This window comes from Colossoma macropomum, unplaced genomic scaffold (genome assembly GCF_904425465.1).
Source record: "Colossoma macropomum unplaced genomic scaffold, Colossoma_macropomum, whole genome shotgun sequence".
Classification (NCBI taxonomy): domain Eukaryota; kingdom Metazoa; phylum Chordata; class Actinopteri; order Characiformes; family Serrasalmidae; genus Colossoma; species Colossoma macropomum.
The window spans coordinates 190,111-208,171 of NW_023495887.1; the positions used below are offsets into that span (position 1 = coordinate 190,111).

Sequence of the window (18,061 nt, forward strand, 5' to 3'; positions counted from 1 at the left end):
CATTTCTACTTATTGTAAAGCTAAATTATCTCTCTGCTTCAGTTTATCATGTATAGAGTGCTGATGCATGAAGTTATTCACAGTTAGAGGAAATAAACTAGAACAGCGGATCATTTTGTTTTTAATGCACAAAAAAGGAAATCTTTAAAATGAGCTTCTTTCCCCACTATCAGGGCAAGATGCCCCTATGTGAGATAAGAAGCTACACTGGTGAATCTGGCATTCATTTCTCATTTGGCATGTTTTACTGAATGGTTCATTTATACAGTATTGTGAAAAAGTTTTAGGCACCTAAGCACATTATTTAAAAGCATTATTTTAGCAACAAGTGAGATTTTACCAGTGAAACACCACATATCATAAATAGTGATGCAAATAAACATCAATACAATAAAAGTTAAAAAAAATCAAATCCGTGACATGGATTTCTTAAATTCCATCACCAGCAGACCTGATTTAACACGATGAAACACTGATTAGCCAAACCAGGTATTGGATGAAAATTATAACTAATACTGTGCTGTCACAAGGGCAGGTTTAGAAATGATTAAACAAACAAACTGACATATGCAACATTATTGCTCATCATATTTTAATTCTTATTATATTCGGTGTCTAAAACTGGCACAGCATTATATGTCAAATGCATTAAAAACATGCACAGCATAAAAAAAAAGCACATTACACTCATTTATTTCTATACTATATATATTCTATATTTCTCTATTTTCTATCTGAAAGGTGTAAAGTAATATATATCTGAAGTACCACATCAGTATGTATATTACAGACATTCAGTAAGATTTGAATCCATTGTCACTGACTGAATGTAATCTTTAAGTAATCTCCAACAAACAGACATAATATCAATGTAAGTGATGCTGTGAAATTAATTCCTTCATGCTATATTTATATTCCAGTAGGGGGCGCCATTCATTCAAAAACCTAACCTGTTGATTTCTCTCCTAAAGCCAGAGCAGCAGAGTCTCACATCACTGAGCTGTTATGCAAACTCTTCATCAAACTCCTCTATATGTAGAGTGAATGAAGGACAGTTTGTAGAGGATCTCCAGGTTTCTGGTGTCTCTGATCAGCTCCAGCTCCACAAACACCATGTTCCTCACGTCTTTACTGCTGCTGCTGATTGCAGGATGTGAGTCTGTTATCTCTCTCAATGAGGAACCATATTAATGCAGTAAACTGACCAACCACATTTAACCTGCTGTGTCTTTGTGTCTCTGTTTAGGTGTCCACTCTCAGGTTGTTCTCACACAGTCTGAGAGGCCAGTAACAGTGACTCCAGGTGGATCCCAGAAACTGACCTGTGCCTGCAGTGGATTCAGTGTGGGGGGCGCTTATATGTACTGGATCCGACAGGCTCCTGGAAAAGGACTGGAATGGATCATTTACTATTATTCTGAGAGTCACAAAAGCTCAGCCCAGTCAGTTCAGGGCAGATTCACAGCATCCAAGGACAGCTCTAATCTCTACCTGCACATGAGTCAACTGAAGCCTGAAGACACTGCAGTGTATTACTGTGCTACAGGCTCACTGTGGTGGAACTCATACAGACAGCTGTACAAAAACTAGAGCACAGGATAAACAGAGGGAGGGTGAACTCTGTAACAGCTTCAAAAAGTTATCTATTTAATATTTGATACTTGAGAAAATAATTGCCTGATATACATATAAAAAGCTTTTTGCATAAAAAAAAAAAATTGCTTTTACACAGTACTGGAATTTCGCTGATGTTTTGGATGTAAATTTTTACATACACTTGAAGTATTTTGTAACACCTTCTATAAATCCTGTGTAAGTCATTAAAAAGTATATCATTAACAGTTATGTTATTATTCATACATACCTTTTTAATAAATACATTATTACTACACTATACTTTCTATCCCAAAATAGAAAGAGAAAATATTTGTTGTCAGAAAGCTCTGTTGTTGTCTCTTTTAACCATAGAATCTGGCTCCGGTCAAAGTTACAGCAGCTTCTAATAAACAAGTATTTACAAAATCAGGCTTTCTTCTGTCATGCCTTCCATTTAGTTTGTAGGCATTGAGGTGGTATCTAATTATAGATTTATAGACTCTATAATCATAAACTCTAAACTGCTGGGGGCAAAATGCGCTTGTATCCTCTTCTAGGCAGGCTCACTACAGCTCTGCTTGTTTTAAACTGACCCACCTTTTTGTCATTATTTTTATCATTTATAAGGGATGAGAAGAGTTTGAAGTGGATATATGTGAGTCTCTTTTAAACTATTGAGAGAACAGACCTGAAGTAAACATATGAACATGCTCCCCCTGAATGTTCATTATCAGTTTCATTTAATATATGATTCCACACTTTTGAGAAGATTTCTCTGACACTCTGTTCATTGTGAGCAGAGAAGTTATGCCTAACATGTACTGAATTAGACCACTGCCCGTAACTCTGTCTCTTAAATAGGTTTGGCCTTCATGGGTCATTAGACAAGCAAATACAAGCTCCCTCCATGAATCTCCCTATATTTAAAAGACAATGTCTATTAGGCTGTGGAGAAAAGAGAAGATCCCACAGGTCCAACTTCAACACCAACCATGTTCTCTACATCTCTACTGCTCCTGCTGGCAGCTGCATCCTGTAAAGAACACATTTCATTCACGCCCAGCACAATTTTATGCATATGTTCAAGATGATACATCTAATAACTATGGATTTTCGCTCTACAGGTGTTCACTGTTATGAACTGACTCAGCCTGGTTCCATGGTGGTCCATGGTATTTATATTTGTGTTTAGACAAAATAAGACTTTTTTTCTGAAATGCCTTCCATACAGTTTTCTGACATTGTGGCATTTAAACGTGTATTTAGAGACTCAGTAACCATCCTTTTTGTGCATCGGCCAAAATAAACTGTGACTATAAACTTTATATTCTCTTCTAGGAAAGTTCACTACAGCTCTGGCTGTTTTAATCTATCGTTTATGATGTAACATCCTGTCTCCCTTTGTCTTTATCTTTTTTTTCTCCCTTTGTTTTCTTGTTTCCAGCACCTTGTTTTTTTATTTACATCTGCCATGTGCCCTGTCTTCACTTTTTCTTTGTTTCCTAGCCCCGCCCTCTAAATTGTCCCAGGTGTTCCTTGTTTTTTGTGTTAGTATTTATACCCCTGTGTTTACTTTGTTCCCCAGCCAGCCTTGTTTGATATTAGATGTTGTTGCTGCACGTTCCTGATTTAGGTTTGTTATATTCGTGTTTCCCTTTCCCTGCTTATGCTGTCCTTATGTTTGTCAAGACTTTGTTTGTTAATTTATCTAATCAGTTTGTTTTTCTTAGTAGTTTCTTTTGTTACCTTGTTTTCATATGTTCTCTATGGCTCCCTGTACTGTTTATGCACCTCCCCATCTGCCTCCAGTTTTTATATATATATATATATATATATATATATATATATACATAATTGATATCTAATTTATGATCTTTGACACATTTTAATCTCATTTTATTTGCGTGTTTTATAATCTTTCCCATGTTGATGAGTGATGGAAATTTGCCCTCTGTGTCACCTCATGTTTATACCTCAGTGAAACGGAAAATCACAGATGATACATTAACAGTTGCTGAACACTCAGCTAAATATTGTTGTGTCCAAAGAAAAACAACTATCTCAAAAATAGTAACTTTACAGGAGAAGGCAAAAACACTCTTACCTTTCAATGTAAGTCAATGTAAAGAGATTTTACTCCAAGAGACTTTAGAGCATTTCTATTGGTCCATTCATCATGAAATTTTCATGGAATGTAAAGGACAACTGGTGTGTTGACATGATGTAGAAAAATAAAAATTGACAAATGACAATGGTTTTCTTTGGACAGCGACAATATATAAGGAACATGTTTCAGTTACAGGTACTTGCTAAAATTCAAGTAAGGGGTGTCTACTCACTAATACACTCATATAAATATATTTATATTTATATCAATGTATATTTATATATTTATTCCACTTCCACTGAATGTTCATTATCAATTTCATTTCATATGTGGTTCCACACTTGATTATTTTCAGAAGGGTTTCCAGGCATGTTGAAATATATACTTTAATTCCATTTTATATGGAAATGTTGTTGATTTTATTGGTTAAAAAACAGGTAGAAAAATATTTCCACAGAAGAATGAACTGCATTGAACTACTCTCATCTACTCCATGTCTTAAATAGGTTTGACTATCATTGGTCAGTAAATAAGCAAATACAAGTCAACTCCCACTTCCAACCCCCTCCATCTCTCTCTATTTAGATGACACTCTTTATTAGGCTGTGGAGAACAAAGAACCCACAATAGGTCTACCTTCTACACCAACCATGTTCTCTACATCTCTACTGCTCCTGCTGGCAGCTGCAGCCTGTGAGTGACTCAGTAAACAACACATTTCACAGCACAATTTTGTGCATGATACATCTAATAACTTTGTATTTTGATCAACAGGTGTTCACTGTTATGAACTGACTCAGCCTGGTTCCATGGTGGTCCATCCAGGCCAAAGTCTGACCATCAACTGCAAAGTTTCATATTCAGTTACAAGCTATGCTACAACTTGGATCCGACAGCCTGCAGGAAAAGCTCTGGAGTACATTGGATATATCAGTAATGGTGGGGGCACAGACTACAGTGATAAACTGAAAAACAAGTTCAGCATCTCCAGAGACACTGGAACCAACACAATAACATTACAAGGACAGAATCTGCAGACTGAAGACACAGCTGTGTATTACTGTGCATACACACACTGACACTAACTAATGAACACGACTTACAAAAACCTCGAGCCAACAAATGTTTTTAACTTTTCTGTTTGAATGGGTCATTAAATAGTTGCTTGTGTCGTATTTAACTTTATTGCATGTAAAACACACAGTCCTGTTAATATATACAAAAATAAATAAAAGAATTCAATAAATAAAAATGTTTATCATTTCATGAAAGTTAGGGCAGTTTGACTGACACAATCTTTTGCTAACCTTAAGTTAAAATTCATAGAAGAGCAATTATCTCTATATGAAGTGGGGGAAATGGGGGAAATGTCTTAATGCCCTTTAACTGTAAAAGTAAATAATATGCTTGCTTGAGTTTATCATGCGCAGAATGATGATGCATAAACCTTTTCACTGTCGTAGGAAATAAACTCAAAGAACAGACCATTTTATTGTTAATGCACTCAAGATTAGAATCCTTAAAAAGGGCTTCTTGCTCCACTGTCAGGTCAAGAATGAACTGTGTTGTGCTGACAACAAATGTGGAAACAATTCGAGAAAATAAGGTGTGTGTGTGGGGGGGGGGCATATTTTCCTGGGGGTTTCTACCCCCACGTTACCCTACATGTTGTACTGTGAGGTTTCCAGCAATGTCCTCACTGATGATGGCACAGCCTGGATCAGAGACCAGGGAAAGATCAGGATGGATCATTTGGGGATCATTTTGTTTATTGAATTTCTAGTTGAAGCAGCTATTAAATACTAATTATTCATTTGTCAGCATCAGGAAAACAAATGTTTAAAATTAAATTGCACAACAACCAACTCTAAGTATGGTATCAAATCTTTCAGCATTTAATTTGTCCACTCTTAACTTTTGTGCACCTGCAGCCACTTTAACTCCTCCATCATTCCAATCTTAAAACCAGCCAGTTGCAGCGGCTCCCGCCCAACAGAAGCTGCTCCCAGAGATCTCACTGACATTATAGTCTCTTTAAAAGAGACATTATGAGTCACGCAAGCTGTCCAGCTCACTTTAGCTGCCTCACAAAATTCTTTCTCATGTGCATTTAAAGTGACTAAAGTTCATATTTCTGAGGAGACTAAAGGAAAATAAGACATTTAACATTGCAGTAACATCTGAATTCATTGTCAACATTAATTGGTCTCTGTTTATTGGGCTTTTAAAAAAATGAATCCGTTGTTCTTCAAAATCTAGTAAACCTTGCTTTTGACTAATGGACAATTTCTATTTCGTCACTGTTAAAAAAAGTGTCACTCTCTTTAAAAAGATAAATTCAGTTCATTGGGTTATTATGTTGAAGTTATTTAATTTGACTTCTTTACTTTGAAGGTACAGTTGAATATAAATGTTATTAATACTTTATCTTCAACATTCGCATAAAGTTATGATTCTTGTAATTGTGTAAAACCACAGTATCAACATACAAACTACAAAATCACAAAGTGTCTACAGATTTTTCAATTTTATAGATCTTTAAACTTCCTAATAGCCTGTTTCTCATTTCTGTTTTAAAATAGATACAGTAATGTTTGTTGTCAGAAAGCTCTGTTTTCTTATCTGACTAGCAGTCAAGTTCACATCAATGTTCCAACAACTTTTAATGTAAGTTCAGGTATTTATATTTGTGTTTAGACAAATTGAGGCTTTCTTTTGACATGCCTTCCATAGAGTTTGTTGACATTGTGTTGTTTAATTTTAGTTTTAGAGAATCTTTAAAATGGGGAAAAAAAAACTGTAACTATAAACTTTATGAACTCACACATTTTTATCTCATTTCCTTTGTGTGTTCTATGATCTTCCCCATGTTGATGAATGATGGAAATTTGCCCTCTGTGTCACCTCATATTTATACCCCAGTGAAACAGAAAATCACAGATGATACATTAACAGTTGCTGAACACTCAGCTAGATATTGTTGTGTCCAAAGAAAAACAAGTATCTCAAAAATAGTAACTTTACAGGAGAAGGCAAAAACACTCTTAACTTTCAATGTAAGTCAGTGTAAAGAGATTTTATTCCAAGTGACTTTAGAGCATTTCTGTTGGTCCATTCATCATTTTCACACAACGTAAAGGACAGCTGGTGTGTTGAAATGATGTAGAAAAATAAAAATCGACAAATGACAATGGTTTTCTTTGGATAACGACAATATAATAGGAACATGTTTCAGATACAGTGATCTGCGAAAATTTAATCTACATTCAAGTCGGGGGTGTCTACTCACTAATACACACTAATACACTTCACTTTTAATATATAGGTTACAAACAGGGAGAGGAATATTTCCCCAGAAGAATGAACTGCATTGAACTACTCTCCTCTACTACATGTCTTAAATATGTCCATTGGTCAGTAAATAAGCAAATACAACTCAACTCCCTCCTCCACCCCCCTCCATCTCTCTCTATTTAGATGACACTCCTTAAAAAGGAATTAACTGTGTTGTGCTGGCAACAAATGTGGAAACAATTCGAGAAAATAAGTCATGCATATTTTCCTGGGGGTTTCTACCCCCACGTTACCCTACATGTTGTACTGTGAGGTTTCCAGCAATGTCCTCACTGATGATGGCACAGCCTGGATCAGAGACCAGGGAAAGATCAGGATGGATCATTTGGGGTGGAGGATCTATAGACTCTGGAGTTTCCTTCAAAGATCCTTATCTTGCATTTCACTTACTGTTAAAAAAAAAAGTTTTGATCCTGAAAAATCTGAAAACAATAAACATTTTCTCTGTGGACTTTTTGTTTATTTAATTTCTAATTGAAGCAGCTATTAAGTACAAATTATTTATTTGTCAGCATCAGGAAAACAGGAAAAATATATTTAACATTAAATTACACAACAACCAACTCTAAGTATGATACCAAAACTTTCAGCCTTTTATTTGTCCACTGTTAACTTTTGTGCACCTACAGCCACTTTAACACTTCCATCATTCCAATCTTAAAACCAGCCAGTTGCAGCAACTCCCACCCAAGAAAAGCTGCTCCTAGAGATCTCACTGACATTATATTCTCCTTAAAAGAGACACTAACAGTTACACAAGCTACACTGTCCAGCTCACTTTAGCTGCCTCACAAATCTCTAACAATGTGCACTTAAAGTGACTAAAGTTCATATTTCTGAGGAGACGGCAAATAAGACATTTAACATTACAGTAAGATCTGAATTCATTGTCAATTGTTGAATGAATGTTCAGGGCATCTCCAACAAACAGACTAAATATCAATGTGAAATTAATTCCCTCATGTTTTATTTATATTCCAGTAGGGGGAGCCCTTCATTCAAAAAAGCAGACCTTCCTATTGTTCTCCTAATGCCAGAGCAGCACACATCTCTCACAGTCTCACATCACTGAGCTGTTATGCAAACTCTTCATCAAACTCCTCTATATGTAGAGTGAATGAAGGACAGTTTGTAGAGGATCTCCAGGTTTCTGGTGTCTCTGATCAGCTCCAGCTCCACAAACACCATGTTCCTCACGTCTTTACTGCTGCTGCTGATTGCAGGATGTGAGTCTGTTATCTCTCTCAATGAGGAACCAGATTAATGCAGTAAACTGACCAACCGCATTTAACCTGCTGTTTCTTTGTGTCTCTGTTTAGGTGTCCACTCTCAGGTTCTCACACAGTCTGAGGGGTCAGTAACAGTGGCTCCAGGTGGATCCCAGAAACTGACCTGTGCCTGCAGTGGATTTGATTTGAGCAGCTTTTGGATGCACTGGGTCCGACAGGCTCCTGGAAAAGGACTGGAATGGATTATTTACTATTATTCTGAAAGTAGCAAAAACTCAGCCCAGTCAGTTCAGGGCAGATTCACAGCATCCAAGGACAGCTCTAATCTCTACCTGCACATGAGTCAACTGAAGCCTGAAGACACTGCAGTGTATTACTGTGCCAGAGACTCACTGTGGTGGAACTCATACAGACAGCTGTGCAAAAACTGGAGCACAGGAGATTTTTCTTGAGCAAACAAATGCTTGTTGAACAAATAAATAGATTTTATTAAATAAACATTCTAAAGTGCTTTTGCCCAGTACTGTTTCATTTCCATTGTGTTTTGGATGTAAAATTTTGCAAACATTTGAAAAATTGGGGAACACTTTCTTAGAAGCCCATATTCATAAGCCACTATAAACGCATTTATAACTCTTTGTAATTGATAACAATCCTTTTCAGCATAATTTGAAACTTCAGGCTCCAGTTTATTCTTTTATGATTTGTAAACGTATAGTAACACAATACTTACACTTCATTATAATGCATTTTAACTAAATAATGACCTGTGCATAATTACCAAGCACCTATGTCCCATATTAACACTTAAAAAAATGAAAAAAACACACCCACATTATTGCAATTCAAAAATGTTCTTATTTTCTCAGAATCCGTGAAAAAAAGATTACAGCAAACACAACTGTTCTGTCTAATAAGAACAACTGTTTTGAACATATGTTTGTTTGTTGTACATTTTCCAAATATGACCAGAATACATAAGTGGCACCTAACTAACTTTACAGGGCAGGAGGTTATCACAGCTGATCCTGCAGTAATAACAGATATACTGTATATTATAGAGCTCTCACTGACAGACACACACAGTACAATGTTTAATATTCAAATATCAATAAGCTAAAATATCAACCACTTTACTTGAAAAACTCAGTGACAGCATTTTAAAGGTCCATTATTTTTTTATAACAGGTGCTTTATTAATTATGTACAGACTATTATCAGTTTAACAGGCATTATTATGGATAGTGATGTGTGTCACATGTTTACAAGTCATCAAAGAATAAATGATATCACATTATCGCAGCCTTTTGAGGAATTGTTGGAATTTACATGGATGCTTTCCAAGCATTTTTACTATAGTTACAAACACATTTATTCATATTTATAAACACAATCTTCATAGAAAGTATTACTAAAAATTCTTTACTACTACAGGTTCACAGCTGAATAACAATTGTGGAATTTCACTGGTACACACATTTTCTAAACTACTTATCCTTCTGGGTCGCAGGGGTGATGGAAAAGGCAGGATACAACCTGGACAGGTCGCCAGTCCATCTCAGTTCAGACAGACAGACATACACATCCACACACACATTCACATCTAGGGTCAATTTAACATGTCCAGTTGTCCTGACTGCAAGTCTTTGGACTGTGGGAGGAAACCGGAGTACCCAAAGGAAACCCACACAGACATGGGGAGAACATGCAAACTCCACACAGAAAGGACCCTGGTCGCCCAGCCGGGAATCAAACCCAGGCCCTTCTTGCTGTGAGGCGAGCTTAAAAGCAGTGGGAGTGGAAGACATTTCAGCAGTACTGTCTCTGAACACTAGGGGGAGATCACTGAGCTCTACCTTTATTCATGCAAAATACAGCAGTGAATGATAGTCTAACTGAACTAACTCTATTGGTCAAAGAGTGTTTATGTAAATTCATGTCTGTATTTTAGTCTCCACATAAAAATCAGCTCATTACTCATCTAATGACCATATTACTTCATACTGAAGAACTGAATCAGTAAACTGTCAGTCCAGACAGTTCCATTATGGGTTTAGTATTGCTCAGTACTGCATTCTTATACTGATGCTAATACAAGGTGTGTTAGACTTCTAAAACATTTCTATGAGAGTATGTTTTAATAGATGTTGAGTTGTTTTTAAGTGTGATATGCTTTATTTTTTTAGATATTATAAGTGCTGAGATTCTACTTGACCAGTCTTCTGCTGAGGTGAAGAAACCTGGAGAAGCTGTGAAGATCTCTTGTAAAATTAGTGGGTATGACATGACAGACTACAACATGGGCTGGATAAGACAGAAACCAGGACAAGCTCTGGAATGGATTGGGAGGATGATCACTGGCTCAAATTCAGCAGAATATGCAGATTCCATGAAAGACCACTTCAAAATGACTGAGGACGTTTCTACAAGTACACAGTTCTTAGAGGCCAAGAGTCTGAGAGCAGAGGACACTGCTGTTTATTACTGTGCTCGACAACCACAGTGATGGATCTGATGGAGCAGCTGTACTAAAACCACACACACTTACTGACTGAACTGACTGAACGAACTTCTCTTCTTATCAAAGCTCACTACAGACGTAATACAGAATACTTTTAACCATTAAGCCAGTGTTTAAAAAAGAAATGAGCAATAAAAAAAAACATTCTCGGATGAAATGAAGAGTGGTCCAAGCTCAGTATTTGTTGGTTTGTCTTTAATGGGCTCTATGAAGATTTAATCTGCTATTCTAGATTTAGAAAACTCTGTTTTTACTGTTAAAAATTTGAATAGATACATTTAATTCATTAAGTGTAATCATGTACAGGTTATTTTATATATATATATATATATATATATATATATATATATATATATATATATATATATATATATATATATATATATTTATAATGTTATAATGTATTCTAAATGTTACACTGTTACTGTCCGCTTAAAGCCAATCAATATCAACCTGCACTGAAACTAAAAAATGGTTAAAAACTCCTAAAAGCCTATTTTTTGTGGTGTTTTTGCCTCTTTTTATTTCTTGTTCTATTTTATTTCTTGTTTCTTGTTCTATTTTTATTTTATTTTATTTTATTTTATTTTATTTTATTTTTATTTTTTTAAATTATTGTCATTTCAGGGAAGACCAAAGACATAATGCAAATCCACAAGTCATTTACATGAAAGTCCATTAAAGTAATTTTTCAAACTTACAATGTCTGTTTTAACCAGAAAATGCAGGGTGTGCTCTGACTTTTGCACAGTACTGTATTTCTCCTGAAACAAAACCAGCATTTTTGTGTTAGAAACAGTACAGAAACAAATGCAGAAGAGAATGTAACTAAATATTAAGGTAACCAGACTTTCATATTTACTTCACCTAGTATTATTAAGTTGTTTAGATTTTTTCTCTTTTTTGATTTTAACAAATATTATTTAAATCTGTTTTTCCATGTGTGTTCGTGCAGAAGTGTCAGTAATGCATCATGTGTAATGATAAACATAAGTTTGTGCTAGAGTTATATTTATATTCCAGTAGGGGGCGACGACTGTCTAATGCTGAATTCATTCAAAGAGTAGTGTGAAGAGTAGTGAAGTTAATAGAACTTAAGCAAATGTAACACAATGACAATGTATGACCTACAAAATGACAATGTTTCTACAGATTTTTCTACTTTGTTCAGTTTCATAATTACTAACAGCCTATTTCTTCTTTCTATTTTAAAATAGGAAGAGGAAATATTTGTTATCAGAAAGCTCTGTTTCCTCATCTGAATAACAATTTGCATTTGTGTTTAGACAAAATAAGCCTTTGTTGAGACTCTGTAACCATCCTTACTGTATGTGGGGGCAAAGTACACCTGTGTCTTCTCTAGTAGGCAGGTTTACTACAGCGCTGGTTGTTTTAACCCGCCATAACGATAGATGTGGGAGTTTTCAGAGGTTTAACTCTCTTTTTACAGTCAATGTCTAATACATAACGCTAGACACTTTTAATTCATTTCATTTGTGTGAAATGAGATAAAATTATAATAATTATAATAATTATAATTATAATCTTTTATAATCTTCCCCATGTTGATGAATGAAGGGAATTTAGTCTTTTGTGTTACCTCCTATTTATACCCCAGTGGAACATGGGTATAACTCCATCTCATAAATAAGCTTGGTCTTCGGTCTTCATGGGTCACTAGATAAGCAAATACAAAGATCCACCCCTCTGGATTTCTCTATTTAGACAACATTCTGTTTTAAGCTGTGCAGAACAGAGAAGATCCCACAGGTCCAACGTCTACACCAACCATGTTCTCTACATCTCTACTGCTCCTGCTGGCAGCTGCATCCTGTGAGTTACTCAGTAAACAACACATTTAACTCAGTCAGAGTGCAATTTATATTATGTTCATGTCTAAGATGAAAGATCTAACAATTCTGTTTTGATCTACAGGTGTTCACTGTTATGAACTGACTCAACCTGGTTCCATGGTGGTCCGTCCAGGCCAGAGACTGACCATCAACTGCAAGGTCTCATATTCAGTTACAACCTATGGTACAAACTGGATCCGACAGCCTGCAGGAAAAGCTCTGGAGTGGATTGGACGTATCACTAGCAGTGGGGGCACAGCTTACAGTGATAAACTGAAAAACAAGTTCAGCGTCTCCAGAGACACTGGAACCAACACAATAACATTACAAGGACAGAATCTGCAGATGGACGACACAGCTGTGTATTACTGTGCCTCACAGTGACACAAACTAATGAACACGGCTTACAAAAACCCAGAGCCAACACTTAAGAACTTCTAACTGAATGGGACATTAAATAGCTTCTGCATGTAAAACAAAAATACTGTTATTACAAATAAATAGACTCAGGCTGGTTCAGATCAGTCTCCAGGGAAAGATCTAGAGAGGGGCATTTGGACTGGAGGATTTCTGGCAACTGAGTGCTTCCTTTAAAGACCCTACACACTTGCTGTTTTAAGTTTCTGTCAAAAATAATTTTAAGAATTTCAAGATTTTAAGTAACTTTTTCATGCATTTCATGTATTTTGTTGCATGGACTCCCAAAGTATTGCATATTCATGCTCAGCTCTTTCATTTGTTTAATTTCCAGAAACAGTCATTAAGTACAAATTATAAGTTTGCCAGCATCAGGAAAACAGGAAAGATACATTTAACATAAACGTACACAACAATCTCCAACACAAGTATAATATCAAATCTATCGGCATGTAATTTGTACAGTCTCAACTGTTGTGTACCTACAGTCGCTGACCTCAGCTGCACTGCACATTTCTTTCTTTCATGGACTAAGAGTCACAGTGTCTAAATCTGAGAGCTCTGAAGGTAACAGAAGACAGTATGTGCACCACTAAAGCAATGAAATACTCTTTGAACCTTGTCTACAACCATCAGTCAGGTACAGTGGAGTAACGGTGCAACTTTTAGGATGTATAACCACATCTGGAGTTGGTAATTTGTTTCTGATTAAAGGCATCAGAAATACTGACAAGGACAAAATTATAATCCATCATGCAATGGGTTTATTCTGGAATATGTTTGATTGGGAGGACATTCATTCTACAGCAAGAAGACCCCAGCATGCTGATGAGAAGATCAAGATGTACATCTCCAAAATAGAAGCTGCTGGTGTTGCCGCCCCAGAGAAGAGACTTCATCATAGCTGAATGTGTTTGATTACTGGGATTAGGAGAAGCAGAAAATGCAAACCAACTTCTAAGACTGAACTTTGGAGGAGTGGAAATATGTCCCTGCAGATTTATTTGAAAAAAAAAATGAAAGGAAGTCTTTACATTCTAAAAGTTTTGAAATAAAATGTATTTGAAGTACCAAAATAAACATGTATATTACAGACCTTCAGCATTACAGTCAGATTTGAATCTATTGACATTGACTGGATGTAATGTTCAAGTCCAACAAATGACTAAATCGTTCTTTCATGTTTCATCTACATTATTGTACTCCTTAAGCCAATCTCACATCAAGTTTCACATCACTGAGTTGTTAGCTTTTTGAACATTTATATAAATATGACTGGAATCCATTGCTTTTGCATGACATCTGAAAAGCAGTGGGAGTGAAAGACATTTCAGCAGTACTGTCTCTGAACACTAGGGGGAGATCGCTGAGCTCAACCGTTATTCATGCAAAATATAGCAGTGAATGATAGTCTAACTGAACTAACTCTATTGGTCAAAGAGTGTTTATGTAAATTTATATGTTCAGTCTAGGTTCTACATAAAAATCAGCTTATTACTCACCTAATGCTCATATTACTGTACATACAGTCAGCTGTGAAAGAGTTTCATTATGGGGTTTATTATTGCTCAGTACTGCATTCTTATACTGATGCTAACACAAGGTATGTTAGACATCTAAATACATGTTCAGGATAGTATGTTCTAACAATTCTTTATTGTTCTTGAGTGTTGTATGCTTTATTTTTTAGATTTTATAAGTGCTGAGATCCGACTTGACCAGTCTTCTGCTGAGGTGAAGAAACCTGGAGAAGCTGTGAAGATGTCCTGTAAAATTAGTGGGTACAGCATGACAAGTAACAACATGGTCTGGATAAGACAGAAACCAGGGAAAGCTCTGGAATGGATTGGGTGGATGATCACTGGCTCAAATTCAGCAACATATTCAGATTCCATGAAAGACCACTTCAAAATGACCGAGGACGTTTCTACAAGCACGCAGTTCTTAGAGGCCAAGAGTCTGAGAGCAGAGGACACTGCTGTTTATTACTGCGCTCGATATCCACAGTGATGGATCTGATGGAGCAGCTGTACTAAAACCACACACACTTACTGACTGAACTGACTGAAATATCAGCTCTTCTTATCAAAGCTCACTACAGACACAATGCATTATATTGTAATAAACAGTGGAAAACAAATTACAATACACAGAATAAGTATATTTTAAACTTTAAACTAATGTTTAATCATAGTTTGCAATGACATTCATGTAGGATAAGAAAAACAGTCCACTCTCATTATGCATTGGCTTCTCTTTAGTAATCTTTTAATCTCTTTAATCTACTGTTCTTCAAAAGCTAGTAAATCTTGCTCTTGACTAATGGACCAATCTACTCTATAAAACTGGACTCTCTAATTTAAATTCATTACATCTTTAAGTTGAAATTAATTTGCTTGACTACTTTCAGTTGCAGTGCAGTATGAACATTTTTACTGTGTTATCAATAACATTAAAATTAAATGATTATCCTTGTGATTGTGTGAAGCTAAAATACCAATATACACTCAGGCTACAAAATGACCTAAAGTTTCTACAGATTTTTTCACTTTGTACAATTTTATCATTCTTTACAACCTACTAGGTCTTTCTGTTTTAAAATAGAATTAAATGTTTGTTGTGTCATTTTTTATAATTTTGGCGTTTATTGGTGTTTATCATGAATGTTAGGACAATCTAACCAACATAATCTACTGCCAAGATAAAAGTAATGTTTATAGAAGGATGGATAGTGTTACATGAATTAGGTGACAATGAGGAGAAATAATCCCTTTAATATATATTTATTGCCATTAATCATTAATTAAGGCATATCTGTGCTTGAGTTTATCATGTGTGGAAAGATGATGCATAAACCTGTTCACAGTTAGAGGAAATAAACTGGAACAGCAGATCATTTTGTTTTTACTGCTCCAAAAAAGTGCCCCACTATCCTGCCCCACTATCAGTGCAACAATTAACTGTGTTTTGCTGAGATTAAATTTGGTAATAACATTGGGAAAATAAGGTGAAGGAAATCGTACCCTGAGGGGAATCATCTCCTAAGTTACCCGAGATGTTTTACTGTGAGGCTTCTGGTTATGACCTCACAGATGAGGCTCAGCTTGAATCAGATCAGGCTCCAGGGAAGACCTGCAACTACCCAAACTTACCTCAGTTGCCTCATACATTTCTTTCACATCTGCATCTAAAATGGCTAATTTGGTTCCTTCATGTTTCATTTATATTCCAGTAGGGGGAGCCCTTCATTGAAAAGCAGACCTGTCTATTATACTCCTAAAGCCAGTGCAGTCTCTCACCATTGAGTTACACAAACCTTTCTTCACACTCCTCCGCTACATGTGGAGTAGATGGACTGTTTGTTGAGGATCTATGAGTTTCTGTTATCTCTGATCCAGATTGCAGGATATGATTCTGTTAACTTTCTCAATGAGGAACGTTTTACAGTTGTGTTTCAACAAAGAAAGGCTTTCTTGTGGGACAACATCCATTGAGTTTGTTGATTGAGATGTCTAATTATTATAGTTTTGTTTCTCATCCTCGCTTCATGTGCTGGCAGAACACACTCATATCTTCTCTGCTAGGCACGTTCACTACAGCTCTGGCTGTTTTAAACTGCAGTAACAATGACCTTTCAGAGGTGCAGCTGTTTTTTATAGCCAAAATCTAATTTATGATGGTTGATGCACTTTCATCTTGTTTCATTCATGTGTTCTATAATCTTCCCCATGTTGATGAATGAAGGGAATTGTGTGTCCTGTGTGTCACCTCATATTTATACCCAAGTGAAATGAGAAATCATAGATTGTGGCATAACAGCTCCTGGACACTCAGGTGAATATAAAAGGAACATGTTTCAGTTACAGAGGTGTGCTAAAATGTAATGTAAATTCCAGTAGGGGGCGTCTATCTATTCAGTGTTATTTGCCAATGCTGAATTCATTCACATCATTGACTCATTACATACTTATCTTACTGAATTTTTTCTCTGCTTACAGAGTGGTTTGAAGGTTATGATAGAAGACAATACAAGAATGTATAAAGACAACAGAGAGAGGTGTATTTCACTGAAATGAGGGATGAGAAGGGTTGGAGGTGGATCTGTGTGAGTGAGCTGTTTAAATATTCAGAACAATGTGTTAACAGACCTGAAGAAAATCATATGAACGTGCTCCTTGCCAGATGTCATTATCATCTAATTTCATATTTAGTGTCCACACTTTGAAGATGTTCTGAGAAGGTTTCTCTGACACTGTTTTGGAAAACATGCTGGAATTACTGTATATAGTGTAAATGGAAATATGTACATTGTGGCTTTGTTTATTTTAAATACAGCATTGTTGCTTTTATTTATTGAAATATTAAACGACTACCCTCGACTGTGTCTTAAATAGGTTTGGCCTTCATGGGTCATCAGACAAGCAAATCCAAGCTCCCTCCCTGAATCTCTCTCTATTTAGAAGACACTCTCTATAAAGCTGTGGAAAACAGAGAACCTCCCACAGGTCCAACTTCAACACCAACCATGTTCTCTACATCTCTACTGCTCCTGCTGGCAGCTGCATCCTGTGAGTTATTCAGTGAACATGTGTCCTAGTAGAATGCTATTTTCAAATTATGTTTATGTCCAAAACGATACATCTAATACTTTCTCTTTTTGATTTACAGGTGTTCACTGTGAGGAGCTGACTCAGCCTGGTTCCATGGTGGTCCGTCCAGGCCAGAGTCTGATCATCAACTGCAAGGTTTCATATTCAGTGACAAATGACGGTACAGCTTGGATCCGACAGCCTGCAGGAAAAGCTCTGGAGTGGGTTGGATATATCAGTTGGGATTCATCAGGGAGCACATATTACAATGATAAACTGAAAAACAGGTTCAGCATCTCCAGAGACACTGGAACCAACACAATAACATTACAAGGACAGAATCTGCAGACTGAAGACACAGCTGTGTATTACTGTGCAAGAGGCTCACAGTGACA

General features: G+C 36.2%; 1 protein-coding gene and 5 gene segments (V, D, J or C); all 6 read left to right on the forward strand.

Annotated features, from left to right (window-relative positions):
• Positions 1–999: 999 nt before the first annotated feature.
• On the forward strand, positions 1,000–1,590 carry LOC118803358. The segment is given in 2 exon segments: positions 1,000–1,153; positions 1,247–1,590. Coding segments are annotated over 2 exon segments (384 nt in total).
• Positions 1,591–2,563: 973 nt separating this feature from the next.
• On the forward strand, positions 2,564–4,758 carry LOC118803306 (the record flags this gene model as incomplete). The annotated part of the segment is given in 2 exon segments: positions 2,564–2,631; positions 4,478–4,758. Coding segments are annotated over 2 exon segments (324 nt in total), but the record flags the coding sequence as incomplete, so codon positions are not given.
• A 3,411-nt stretch (positions 4,759–8,169) lies between these two features.
• LOC118803359 (Ig heavy chain Mem5-like) lies at positions 8,170–10,792 on the forward strand. Its single transcript, XM_036563869.1, has 3 exons — positions 8,170–8,283; positions 8,377–8,706; positions 10,473–10,792. Exons 1-3 carry the CDS (start codon positions 8,244–8,246, stop codon positions 10,790–10,792), a joined length of 690 nt encoding a protein of 229 aa, XP_036419762.1. The 5' UTR covers positions 8,170–8,243.
• Positions 10,793–12,595: 1,803 nt separating this feature from the next.
• On the forward strand, positions 12,596–13,044 carry LOC118803361. The segment is given in 2 exon segments: positions 12,596–12,640; positions 12,743–13,044. Coding segments are annotated over 2 exon segments (345 nt in total).
• Positions 13,045–14,628: 1,584 nt separating this feature from the next.
• On the forward strand, positions 14,629–15,087 carry LOC118803360. The segment is given in 2 exon segments: positions 14,629–14,680; positions 14,768–15,087. Coding segments are annotated over 2 exon segments (372 nt in total).
• A 2,515-nt stretch (positions 15,088–17,602) lies between these two features.
• LOC118803364 lies at positions 17,603–18,059 on the forward strand. The segment is given in 2 exon segments: positions 17,603–17,645; positions 17,746–18,059. Coding segments are annotated over 2 exon segments (357 nt in total).
• Positions 18,060–18,061: the final 2 nt, after the last annotated feature.